The sequence below is a fragment of the Dinoponera quadriceps genome, unplaced genomic scaffold (genome assembly GCF_001313825.1).
Source record: "Dinoponera quadriceps isolate SergipeBrazil2010 unplaced genomic scaffold, ASM131382v1 scaffold2503, whole genome shotgun sequence".
Classification (NCBI taxonomy): Eukaryota; Metazoa; Arthropoda; class Insecta; order Hymenoptera; family Formicidae; genus Dinoponera; species Dinoponera quadriceps.
The window spans coordinates 144,528-158,158 of record NW_014556563.1 but is presented as its reverse complement, the minus strand read 5'-3'; the positions used below and the strand labels follow the sequence as shown (position 1 = coordinate 158,158).

The 13,631-nt window shown below is 43.5% G+C and overlaps 1 protein-coding gene across 2 annotated transcripts in view; it reads right to left on the bottom strand.

Moving 5' to 3' along the window:
* The window catches only part of LOC106747845 (growth factor receptor-bound protein 14-like), a 336,864-nt gene that overhangs the window by 237,170 nt on the left and 86,063 nt on the right, over positions 1-13,631 (bottom strand). For both annotated transcript variants that reach the window (XM_014625782.1, XM_014625783.1), the window contains one exon: positions 2,616-2,929. In XM_014625782.1, coding sequence (XP_014481268.1) covers positions 2,616-2,919 — 304 coding nt within the window. In that variant the 5' untranslated portion in view covers positions 2,920-2,929. The remainder of the gene's footprint in view (positions 1-2,615; positions 2,930-13,631) is intronic.

The window sequence follows — 13,631 nt, the reverse complement described above, 5'->3', positions numbered from 1 at the left end:
GGGTCAGGTTTTCGGCACGGTCATTCACTCTCGTCCTCTTCGTCTTTCCTGTCGCGCCAGCGCGCGCAAACTACGCAGCGCCCGAAGTGCGTTTACCTCTCGCCTCTACATCGGCTCCGCGAGCGATCCGTTCGTTTTTCTTTCATTTCTTCGTTTTCTTTTTCTTTTTTTTCCGATTCGTTCCCTTTTTTCCTTCGCGCTCGTTAATTCGCATCGCTCGGCGACGCGCCGCGAAAGATGAATTCCCGCGAGAGAATGCGCGTGGGCGTTGTCGTACCGCTACGTGCAAACTGAAATGAACGCGAATACCCCGAAGGGAAAAATCAGTGAATCGGATCCGAAGCTTCCGGCGGCATTTGTCGAGACCACCGTCGCGGTTTGGATGATTTCTCGACGTGGAGAATCTCCGATTGTACGACGCGCAATCGTCGCACGACCGTCGTGACTGCGACGACGGTAGAGATGACGGTAACGACGCCTCCGAGGAGAATCGACCAGCAATAGGATTACAAGGGGGATTACGATCGAAGAGTGAAACACAACCTATTTGCAACCTTGCTTCCCGTCGGACTGACGCAGACGTTCGGTAATAGGCGATCATCTCCGTTCTACCAGAATGACAGATACGTTTGGCGCACTTAGAGAACGCGATCGTTATGCCCACCGTGTTCACTGATCCTTGAATTCTTATCTCGTCAATCAGATCCCTAGCACCTCTACTCACCCTTATCACTATATATAACGCGCGGCTCTCGAAAGCGTTATCTCAAAATTACGGCGTATTGGTGTCTGACTAGATTGATTATCTCGCGGAAACTACATGCTCGTACCTCGGCATGCATATCACGTGTTGAAAAATTGCAATATCGTATAATACCCGAAACATATATCGTGATTAATAATTATATAAACATATATATATATATATATGTGTGTGTGTGAAAATAACGATGTAAAGAGAATATAATTCGCATTACTACCAACAAGCTCGCTGCTCCTAAAATATTTATACATATTTCTGTTCAATAATTTACATATCGAAAGTTTTACGAAAAATATGACATCATCTTTGAGGTCTATAAGTTGAAGAAACATCGCTAAGAAATATATGTATAGATTGGGAACGAGGAAAATTTAATTTTATAGATACACTTAATTTAGTCAATGCAGAAATTCGTCCTTTTTAACACAAGCCCTTTGAGTGGTATATACAATGTAAAAAGAAAAAGAATGTACCTGTCTTCTCTTTTAAATAGAAAAGTTACCGGTATAAAGCGCATTCTTGTCGCTACGGCATCGTGCAGAATATGAGTGCAATCGTATAAATGAAAAATAACATCATCCGTTCGTGCATCCATCGCTATTTAATAAGTGTCTACGCAGCCAGGACCCTACAAGTCGGGCAATCGCTGTTGCGGATTCAAGCACACACGTGCCGGTAAGCGTCACTTACCGCTGTTTGCTGATTTAAGCTCGAGGATTAAGTATCGCCGTTCAAAGACAAACGTTTCCCCCTACGTCAGCCACGCGTTTCAATTTTTAAGTCGCGCCAAAATTGACACTTCCCTCTTTCTCGAAGGAGACCCCGTTATCAGATTGCGCGTCCGGAAACGCGCAGGAAACGTGCGATACATTCCGTGGGAGTACAAAACCGCGTTGGGAAAAGAAAAACGGGCCATTCACCGCGGAAGTTCGCTTTCGGCGTTGCGTGTAAAAAAAATCCAACGCGTACTCCGAGCGCAAAAAAGAGTACGCCAGCGGGATATGCACGAAGAGGGGGGAGCTGACATAAAAAATTGTCCAAAGGTGCATCTTACCTCGAAGAACGACAATATATTCATTCGTATATCCAAAGCTACGCACTGCAAAAACATATAAATAAATGGCACAGTATTCAAGCCCTGAAAGAGTAGGGGTTAGTAACAAACCTTCGTGTCGCAACAACGCTCGACATGTAAGAAACACTGATTAGTACAGACAGACAGACGGACGGACACGCGCGAGTAGTCTCCCGTAGAGAGCGCCGTGGCCCTCTTGTTCTTTTTTTCTCGATCCTCCGGTTTCTCTTCGATCGTTTCGGAGAGATCGATGCCCGCAGAGAGCGAGAGAACTCGGCTATCGCTGACCGGCCGAATCGGAAACGCGGGACTTATCGCGAATCTCGTCTCGTAACCGCGAAAGCCCACCGGCAGTTCACCCCCGTTTCGACCGTGCACGAGTACCGGCGGCTAGTCTCGAGGGCTTTACCGGCAATAATTAAACGTATCATCGCGATCGAAATATCGGCCGCGTCGTAACTATCGGAAAAGGATCGCGCGGCGAGCGATTCCGCCAATTCTTCCGCGACGATAAGAGGGGAGGTGAAATACGAGTCGGACACGCCGGAAATCCGGATCCCGCGCAAGAGTCCCCCTTCTCCCCCGATTCGAGTGATCCGGTCGCTTTTCGGCGTCACCGGATACGCGCGTGTATCGCGCGCGCTCAGAGGAATCCGAACTTCTCGTCTCGCCCGACGAGACTCGTTTCTCGCGCCGTTACCCGCCGTTGGAGACCACATCTGCACGGATTGATCGAGTTCGCTCGTTCGAGAGCCCCGTCGTGTTGTTCGGACTTACTGCAGATCCTCGAGAGCCGCGGGCAAGACTGCGACAACCAGCTACGAACGGCCCGTCTCCCGTAGGAATTGCCGTAATCGTCGAACTCCGACGTGTATTCCGACGATAGCTCGTCGCTCCGACCCCTCCTGCGCCTCCCGGCGGCGTCATCGTCGTGCTGGCGGACGTCGAATCGCGCGCTCAAGTTCAGACTTTCCCGGTACGGGAAGCGGCCCTCCGTCGGGAACCGGCTGCGGGCCGGCTTCCTGGAGTCTTCTTCGGTGGCGCTCGTCAGCAAGGAAGAATCAGTCGAGTCTTCTGCCATACCGACGGCACTGCAATCAAACGGCCGTCGTTAACGCGCCGCATATACCTATGATAACAACGATTATTCGGTATTCTTCCAATGATTCGCCGCGTCGTAATAGTTGAAAGTAAAGTCCTAGGCAGGATTACGCCGTAGATCTTCAGATCACGTGGATAATTCACATCTACGTGAGGTTTACGCGGACCTTTTTCGTAGGGCGATGCAAACCATGTCAAATATTACTAAGTACCGCACAGCACAGTGCAAAAGAGAAAGGGTTACTTATTAGTCGGAATGAACTTAAACTATAAAATGATTCACGTATCCGACCTTGATGTTAATTATGAAGATATTTTATATTACAAACTGGACAGTTGATATACATATGTGTATGTATGTGCAGGTATATATATATGTGCAACGCAGAAAAAGTGAATATCATTTCTGCCCACTTTTTGGGCACACAATTGGACACAGTCGAGACCGGTATTAATTGAAAGCTTTTGAAACGCCAAAAAAGAATATTCAGATTTCGGTATCTGCCTTCTTCCAGAAAATGTTTATCTTTTAAACCGAACTAAATGAAGCATCGTCTCTTGTTAATGTTTGAGCTACCATCATGGGTGCATTGCCATATTATTTTGGACAAAAAAGTGGGATCGCTTCATGCATACTCCGTTCACCTTTGCACTTTTCGTTTATGTTATCTGTTTCTCGGAAATAGAACGTCTTCTACTAAACACTGTAGAGAAGATTTAGCAAATGTCTGAATACTTAAAGTCTGAATATTTATCGCAAATCTTTAAAGAGATATTCTACTTTGTCGGGTCAGAAAATTGATTTTTTTGTTCTTATATATTTCTATAGTCTGAAACCTCGAAAATGTATTTAAGTTTTCAGTGAAAATTCAAAAGAATCGAAATTATAGGCCGTAGATTGAAGCGACGTGTAGATAGAAAACCGCAGATACAACTTTAGATAAATATAATCACCTTCTACCGTGGCTTTTGATTGACTTACGAAAGTCTACTCAAGATTTATTAAAACAATGCCTCGAAGTTTATATTCAAAATAATAATGAGAGCTTTAATTCTACGATGTGGCATTTCGCTTCGAAGCATATTCAGCATCGTAAATAATTGAAATTGCTGTCTACTTAGCAGTTTGTATATTCAATAAAGGATATACAATATTAGTAAAGATTATGGAGGTATTAGGGATAAAACTTTGGTCTCAGACAAAATTTTTCACGCGCTTTTTTCTGGGGACGAGTAAAAGCTGTCAAGCGTCGATACTTTTTCAAAATCTCGGCAAGCGAAAATGGCTCAGAAAAATGAAAGCTGGTTGAACTTGAAAAAATAGAAGGTTTGCTTTATGATCCCAGGATAGCTGATTAAGTGTAAGTAAGTGTAAATAATCAAAATATATACTTAACCCTTTGGGGACGGAGCCGCTCGACGGGCGAGCGTCGCTGAGGACGAGAGGTATTGGAGTGCGCAGTAAAGAAAATAAATACGTTGAACGTTATAAAAACTAAGGCTCTATTTAACACAAGAAAAATTTTTCATAAACGGTAAAACGGCATGGGCGGCTATATGCCGACACGCGTCCGGAACGGTAAAACGGCATGGGCGGCTATATGCCGACACTCGTCCCCAAAGGGTTAAACACAACTTGAAACTTTAAATATATTTTTCTCGAAACCACATTTTCAAACTGATGGAAGTGATTGCGTAGAAACTTTTAAAGATGTCACTTTTCAACTTAACATACTTATAAGAGACATGTCTCTCCATAAGGTGGATTACAATAAAAGCGATATCTGCAATAATTGTTTTGTTATTGCAAAATAAATATCACAATTTTAGCCGAAAATCGAATTTCCCCTTTAAAAAGGCCGCCATTTTGGTAATATCTGTGTTAAATTGTTGATTATTGTTTGAGAAAATATAGTTTGTTTCAGATCACGCAGTGCTTCTCAATCATTTCCGTGAGATGGAGGTGTTTTCATTGGCAGTCTCTTCATCGCCATTTACAATCAGTTTCAGTAATTAACATGGAATGTTACACTGCATCATTATGAAATACATTATAAAATGCAAGTGTTAATAAATATTTCTAAAAAAAAGTTCATCTCAATTCGAATTCTAATAACATCTTTTAGAATAAATGCCATACTAGTGGCTTGACAAGGTAGAATAACCGCTTTAAACAAAATAATTTCACCAATTTTTAATAGATTATACTAGATTAAGTCAGATATAAAATCTATTTTACGCATATTTAAAACGTTCATATAGTAATATAAAAAGTTTACATACTGTTAATATGCAGATGTTATTATTTAAGTTTACCTGTGAGCTTTCCAAAAAAGAAACAAAAATAAAATATAAAAATAAGATGTGGAACAAACGAATAGACAATTCGGAACTCACATTAAGAAGCGTCACAATCAGTTATCGAGGAACAATATTGAAGAATCGGTAGTCTCCTAACAGACTAAAGACTAAGGCACGACTGAGGTTCGACTGAGACAACGTCAAAATATTAAATATGGAACATTCTGTCCAAGATGTTTCTCATATAATGTCAGAAGACTGGATTTTATTTACAAGAAAACACGATTAACCTAAACAGTCTTTCGTCTCATGTTATCGACAGATCACCGCAAGGATAAACTTTTTTCTCCATTGGTTTAATGTTTTGGATGTCTCACGACAATTTAACTTTCATACATTATCGACGTATAAACATTCGTTGTATTGACTACACATATGTTACGGGCAAGACTAGACCGACATAAGTGTCTGTTAGGTAAGAGTTAATATTTATTTTTTTGAATTTGTATACCTCCCTTTAGCCCAACATATATTTAAAGGCAACAGGCTAATCGAAGCGGACCGTTTGCGTCAAGACCGGAAGATTAATGTCGATTACAACACCAAATTAATATTAATCCGACGACTTTCATATTTGTCCAATTTTTAATGTTTTAATTTTTGTATTTTAATCGTTTCGTGTTGTTAATTGCGCTGGAGAGGATCCAAACGACGCGACCGAAACCTTCGTCTGTTTTGCTTCCAAAGATTTCTATATTATTAAGTGTTTACCGTAAGCAACAAGCAGCGTTGGCTCTTATTTGCCCTTTTCTTCTTTTCTAAATATAGAAATAAGACTTATGAAACATAAGAAGAAACAAGTCTTTTCCTTAACGGTTCACAGATTACTTATTGTCTGCATACATGACATATTATACATAACTTACATTATCTATGCGGACATTTATATATTATTGTATGTTACGATCAAACGCCCAAAGCTGGTCCCAGATATAAATAGAGAAGCGCAAGTGAATTCGATATACCGAAGATCCGCCATTTACTTTGCACGGTGATATTTGGAACAGGTGAATAAGAAAGAGAGAAAAGCGAAATAAGTAAAGAAAAAAAGGTTAGGTTGCGCGAGATTAGCCTTAATAATTATTCTAAGTAGGAATATTCTCTCCATAATTTGTCACTGCTCGTAATTTGTTATAACTCGGCACGTAAAAAAAAAAAAAAGAGATTTTACTGAGTCATGATATATTCTCTCTCTCTCTTCCTAAAAGTATGTGATAAAAATATTATATATAACTTACCGGGGTATCAACCGTATACTCTTAGTCGCGGCCGGCCGAAAAATGGCGCCTAAGTCACGTGACTCGGACAGCCAATCTCGAGATCGACTCTCCCCGATTGCGCTTCTCTGTTTACACACGCATCCTCTAGTCTAGGAAGCACATGTTAAACTTGGATTCATGACTCCGACGGATTCGTACATCGAACACACAATGTGTCACCAGTGTGTACTAAAGCGCGTCCAAGTGGCCTCCAATCGCCTGCTTATCGCGTTACTTCGCAAAATGCCGCGCATACTCGCGGGTAACGCGAGGCAGTGATAAGGCCCATAGCGCGCACACAGAAACATAAGAAGTGAGCAAATTGACCAATCGCAGTCGAGTGTCCCTCTTACGGCCCGAGAACAATCAAGCATGGTTGGCCGATTTGCTCACTACTCGCGTCTTCACGCGTGCCATCGGCCTGATCGCTCGGGCAAGGCCGAAGCAACGAATGTCGATGACTCGGAAAAAGACACTTCGGGCCGGCCTTGGGGGGAAAAAAAGATAGCAGCTCGACGGAGCTGTCGTGTAGAAACTGCGAAGTAAAGCGGGGTCTGGGAATTTAAGTTCTGAGCTTGAAGAAACTGACCACCGATCACGGTCGAATGAGGGGGAGAATAATCGACCGTGATCGCTCAATTTTCCCAAGCTCAGAGCTGAAATTTTCATTGCAGATCCCGCTTAAAGCGGCCTACAATGAGAATTTCCGGCGTAGAATTTGAGAAATTGACCAATCCGTAATTTCCTTTCTTCTACACTTCGACTGTGATCGGGTCAGTTTCTCAAGTCCTCCGGTTGAAATTCTCACCGCAGACCCCGCCTAAGACGGGAAGAAGACTGCTCGTCCTCCTCGGCCGTGGATATCCCGGGCGCAGTCCGCGCGGCCGCTCACGGGATTTAGTCACGGCGATAACCCAAATTGCGGCATGCGAAGCGGGTTATCGCGGGCACCCGCTTATCGCCGGTGTTAGCGGTGCCCCGCGCGATAGAGCGCCCCGATACACTCGGCGACCTTTTCCGCGCCGTGTGCGCGATGCTTTACTATCGGCGTGTAATCGATCGACGCACGGTTATCGGTCCCTCGGCCGGCAGCCTCGGACATCTCCCTCGGCGCGCGCGCGCGAGAGAGAAACGAACTCTGTTTTATCAAAGGCGGGCGAAAACGTGGCAGCTGCACTTGCCGCTGCGGACAAGGACGCCCGCCCGCCAAGATGCCCCACTCGGGCGTCGGCGGAAACGACTCCTGGCCACCTAACAAAGGGCGGCGGAGCACGCTTTTCGTCATCCGCACACACCGTGTGAGTCGGGAAAGGAGGTATCGATCGGACAACTCGGGCTCAATAATTCTGGGAAGGCTCTTTCTCTCTCTCTCTCTCTTGCTCTCTCGTTCGGTCGGTCCTTTAACGCGAACGCAATTTGCCAGCTCCTGCGCGATGCGCACTGCCCGCCGCCACTTCCCCTCTCACCTGTCTTGTCCTTCGCGTACGATCGCGCCCCGGTCGCCTCGTCTTCCGCCTGGCTCAAGAGCACCGATTCCATCGTTAATTCGGCGGATAAGCGCGGGAACGGAATCATCGGCGACTTCCGGCGTCGGGACGAATACACACAGATTCGGCCGCTAAATGCTTCCTCCGCTCTCGGGACGGTGATTCGTCTTTTCGACGGGGGAAAAACCCGGGGAAAAATGTCGACGCTTTGCGGAAGGGAGAATTGTTTCAAGTACGAGAGAGATGTATATATGCGGGATATGTGTGTGTTTATGTGAGGGCTGATTTCCCCGTCGAGTATTTAATTTTACAATTTGGCGAGCGGGAGTGTTGCTCCGCCCGGGCGAGACGTTCCGTGATTTGTGAACTGTGACCCGGTACGTGTGTGTGTGTGTGTGATCAGCTGTGCCGAAACTCGTAAATTCGCCGGCGAGCGCGCGCGCACCTGACTTCACGGCTATCGGCGTGCGGCCTGCGCAAAAGCCTGATCCTACGTTGCAACAGCGTTCGAAAGGACGACGCGAAGCAAAAGTTCGCGTCGCTCGATCGATCGGCTCGCGATTAAGCGAATCCGATATCGCGGCGATAATGAGTCGATTTCACGATTCATCGCCCGCGACTCGACGACTCGCCCAGCGTAAACGCCAGATCTGGTCATTTTCTTTTTTTTTTTTTCAATCGGCGTCTCTGATATCTGGAAATCCACGGCGAAGGGTCATTCATCGGTTGACCGAGCGTTTTCCACCGAGAAAAGGGTAATAAATACTAAAATTCGGTGAAAATTTGCCGACCAAATATTTGATTATTGCGATCAAATAATTTAGTCTCGTATATTAACCCTTATCGGTCGTAAGTCACCTCTCACGACAACAATACTTCGTCGCTGCGGTCGTACGTCACGTAGGAGGTGACAAGTTCGCATATTTACCGAAACCAGCTACAACCTAGTGAGAATCACGCATAAAAAGTTAGCGTCCGATAAGGGTTAAATATACAATATACTACCGAGCTACAGTGCTGTATATGTACAATAGTATATGAAACTAAATCATTTGGTTGCGGTATTTGATCGCAATAATCAAATATTTGGCCGGCAAATATTCACCGAATTTTAGTACTTATTACGAAATCCCTTTTTTCAATGTACGTGTTGTGCAACAACTCAAGTAGCAAATAATTGCTGGCAATGTACCGGCTCGGTAGGAATTCTTAGTGAACAGCACTACTAGATATCAGTAGTGATTTGATGATACTGGTGGAACGCTGAAACGATAGCAACGGGTCGAGATTCGAAAAGCGCACTGAAAAAAAGAGTTTAGTAACAATTACCAAACGTTTTGTGAAACAGTTTCAACTGAATGATTTGGTCGCAGTAACGAAATCATTTAGTTGCACGGTGTGTGTGACTTAATGATTTTGTCGTATTAACTAAATAATTTAGTTACACATACTGTGCAACTAAATGATTCGGTTACTAAATAAGTTTTTAGTTGAAACTACTTCACTAAATGTTTGGTAGTTGTTACCAAACTCTTTTCCTCGGTGCAGCATTGTAACTGTGCCGATTTTCAATATTACAAAAGGACCAAAAATTATCGATTCCCAATACTGGGACAATACCGAGTTCCCAGTAGTGACTATAATTACTTTGTTAATACTGTAGTTAATACTGTAATTAATAGTTGTAATAGTTGTTAATACTCAACCATATTCTCTCTCTCTCTCTCTCTCTCTTTCTCTGTAGAAGTAAGGGTCAGAACTATGGCCAGGGTACTTATTTATACCTATCCACTTTTAATGTGATATGAGGCGAAAAATATGGGATCAAGGCAAACACAACTGGAATCGACTCCGATCTTGCATTTGTCAGGTAATCGCTTCACAGTGGTCCGAGATTGATATTTCTTGTAGTGCTGTCAACTTTGACTGCCCAAGTACCCAAGTTTTTCTAGATAAAATAATCGCATCTTTTGGGTATTATTCGGACATTCGAATACTTAATTATGCGGATAATTTCAGATGTTCTCCAAACTCTTTTCAATATAAATGACGCATTACAGCTTTTTCAATAATATGTTATATGCTACATTAACTCTTGAGACGGCTTCGTAGTTTTTCGGTTCGATTAAGGACAGCCTTATTTTGTATTCGTACGCCTTCTATACGTGAGGCAACTTGCAGCTAAATTTAATCTTGTAGAAATATATTACCTCACCAAAAACAAAACAACAAAAGTTGTGAAATGACATAGCGTGAGAAGATGTATGATATACGATGACAAAAAACAATCTTCCTTTATTTGATTGCTCTGGTAACACTCGCAAATGTAGGTGTACGGATAGTCGAGTAGTACACGCGAATGCGGGTTATCTAAAAGATCCGGGTTTTGCTCAGATACCCAGCTAATATATAGGTATATAATATATGGGTTACGCAGTGATAACGCTAATTTCTTGGCCAAAAGTCATTTTTTCAAGTTTCCTCGCAAGTTGATATAATTGCAGTTTTATAATGTCCTATAGTTAAATAATCTTAAGTTGTTTTAATTTATTATTTTTTTATCATTCATCGATAAATGTGACGTTAACAATATTGATTGTTGATTATTGAAATATTGATTATTCAAAGGTCACATCTGTCACACTGTCAAAAAATTGCGCTAAATATTATATTACTTTAAGTAGCGTGATCGCGTAGCATTATATATATTTAATATGTCACAAGAACAAATGCCACAAAGTAATTTTACATTATGTTGGGTTCTTCTTATTTCTGTAGCGAGATTAACTAGATTTGTGATTGAGATAAGCGTAACTTTACGATGGAAATGTTTTCTTGCCAATATCTCAGGAGAGGTTTTAAGACTTTCTGAAAAGTTTCTAAAAAAATTACTACAGTTGTTTAATAATCGCCAAACATTTACACTACCAAAATCTGTTTTGCGTTTTTTGGGGGGAATAATTGACCTTCTTTAGATAGATTAGATAGATTCTTTAGATATAATATCTTATCGAATTCTGTATGAGATTTGAAGAGAATCAGAAAATAAAAATATTCGACTAATGTTCGGTCCCACCATCATGATTTAATTCTAATCGACGAATAACTTAATGGAATTAACCAATTGCACTGATCAATTCAGCCAATTGGCCAATGCGATCGGTCAATTCCGTCAATTCCGTGGAGTTAATCGTCCATCAGATTTAAATCATGATGGTGGAAATGGATATAAATGACACAAAATTCTTCTCTAAAATGAGATGTAAATTCCTTTCCGAAAAAACAACAAAAAGGAGAAACGACGTGCCCCCTTTAGAGAAGCTATTCATAAGAAAATCGAGTTATTTTGTACTTATCTAAAAAAAAAACGCGAGATAAATGTTAAATCACTTACAAATAGTTACTTTTCTCCTCCCAAGACATTTTCTGCGCATAAAAAATCTTGATCAAGATTCAGGGTTTTGGCTGAAAATTGTCACTTTCACACTCTTACCGGCACTGAGCTATTTGAGGCCCCGCGTTACCCGACGTCTCGCGATTTTTTATTTAAAGCATCAGCATGTCGTAACGTAAAATCCGTATTTCCGTACTGAATTGGTATCTCACCAATCTCCAGTACTGGCGAAATACGTACGACATTTTTATATGGCGAACCGGCCAATAAGTCGTTTGCCGATCGACGCCGAAAGGAGGCGTCGAAAGACGCTCCCTCCGCGCTTTCTTCTCTTCCGGGGCGATAAAAAAAATTTGACCTATTTATCGATTTCACCGTTTCACGCGTCCGGGAGCTTCCGCCGCGGAGGATCGCGGGTTTACGCGCCCGCGACATTTGGCAAGCACGGTGCATCCGCTTTTTCGTCCGTGTTAAGGCCGATAATACTGCCTACGGTAGTATCTAACGAACTCGCCGTCCGGTCGCACGGACCATCGAGACCGGAACGGCGGTGAGATGTCAGAAAGGACAAGTGGTCGTAATACAGCGTAGGAACGAGTTTCATACTAGCCAGAAGTTTCCCCGAGATTGCCAGTTANCGAAAGCCGATATCTCACCGGAGCAAAGTTCGAATAAGTTGGCGCGCAGGAAGCAGGCAGTGGAAAAAGTTGACGCCGCGAAATCGATATGGATGTCACTGCTGTTCCTCGGAACAGGTGTCACGTATTTCGCGATGAATAAAATCGATTACACGGCATTGGCGCGGCACGCTTTTTCCTCTCTATATCTCTGTATCACCCCTAATATTTCTGCCCCCCCTCCCCCCGACCCTCTACTATTCCGCGTGAGACATCGCACGACCTTCCTGTAATACTTTCTCGTTCGAGCTCTCCTCGGTGACCTCGCATTTGAGTATTCATGCCTCTCGTTATAATACGATTTGAATCTTTGCGACCGCGATACGTCAATTAGCTGTTATTGAATTAGCCAGGCAAGAGAGAGAGAGAGAGAGTCGGTTTCGGCCAGCGTGTTATCGCACCGGAGTGTCAAAACTTTAATTTCCGTAAGAGCGTCGTGGAAAAATTCCTTTCTCTCTCTCTCTTTCTTTCTTTTTTTCTTCCTCTCCGTTTCTCCCTCTCCCCCTCCCCCTTACATTTTCGCCTCCTAATGTCCCTTCCATGCTGGGGCGTTTACGAACGGTGACGCCGAGCTCCGACGCTTGACGACGTTGAGGGACGTGTACACCTCCCGGCCTTTCTCCGCCTTTTATTTCAACGACAAAAACACGACGGGGCATTATCCGCGTGATATCGCGCGCTCGCTCGCGCGCGGAAATTTCGCGGGATAATTCGCGTTTACGGTAAATCGTAAACCGGGGATCCGATAAGTCGGACTTTGTGAAACGAGCTGGCACCTTACGACGACCGGTCCCTCCGGGACGAAACGTTGCGTTATAAAACGCAATTGGAGCAAAACGCCTATCTATAATCTCTCTCTCTCTCTCTCTCTCTCTAACGTCTTCTCCTTAACATTCACAGAGTGTAATGTAAAAAGAGAAAATACCGCGACTCGGACTTCCGGTACCCGAACGGCAGTGTTTCCTTCTCCCCTCGACTCGAACTTACGAGATATTGAGCGTCAAATGACCCATTGAAATTAATCGGTTGAAATGAAGTATCAGGCCGTACGCCAAGTCTGTAATGGCCGTAGATAAGCATGTCCCGAAATAGGCCTACCTTCGTTGGGCCCAGATATGGCCTGGAAAGGCAAATCCTGAATGGAATTTCGTATTATTAGCATGAATATAGATACGTAGATCCCTGTAATAAGACCTGCGGCTCATAAAACCCTTAATTAGAGCCTGATTGGATAGATTTGCAAAATTGTCTCTAAATCATGCGAGAGTTACATTTCTGTGTGGAACCACAGAAGCGGGGAAAATTACGCGGGGCCTTTCCAGCGTCCGTTTTAAACTTCTACCTGGGGATATTCCCCAGATTTAATCAGACGTGGAAGATGGCGAGAATTGCACCCTTCTTAACCCAACACGCGACTATAATGAGCGTCAGGGGGGGCGATGAAAAATGAACAGGGGTAAGAAATGAGGAGAGAGAGAGAGAGAAAGAAAGAGAGGGGGGGGGGGGGGGGGGGG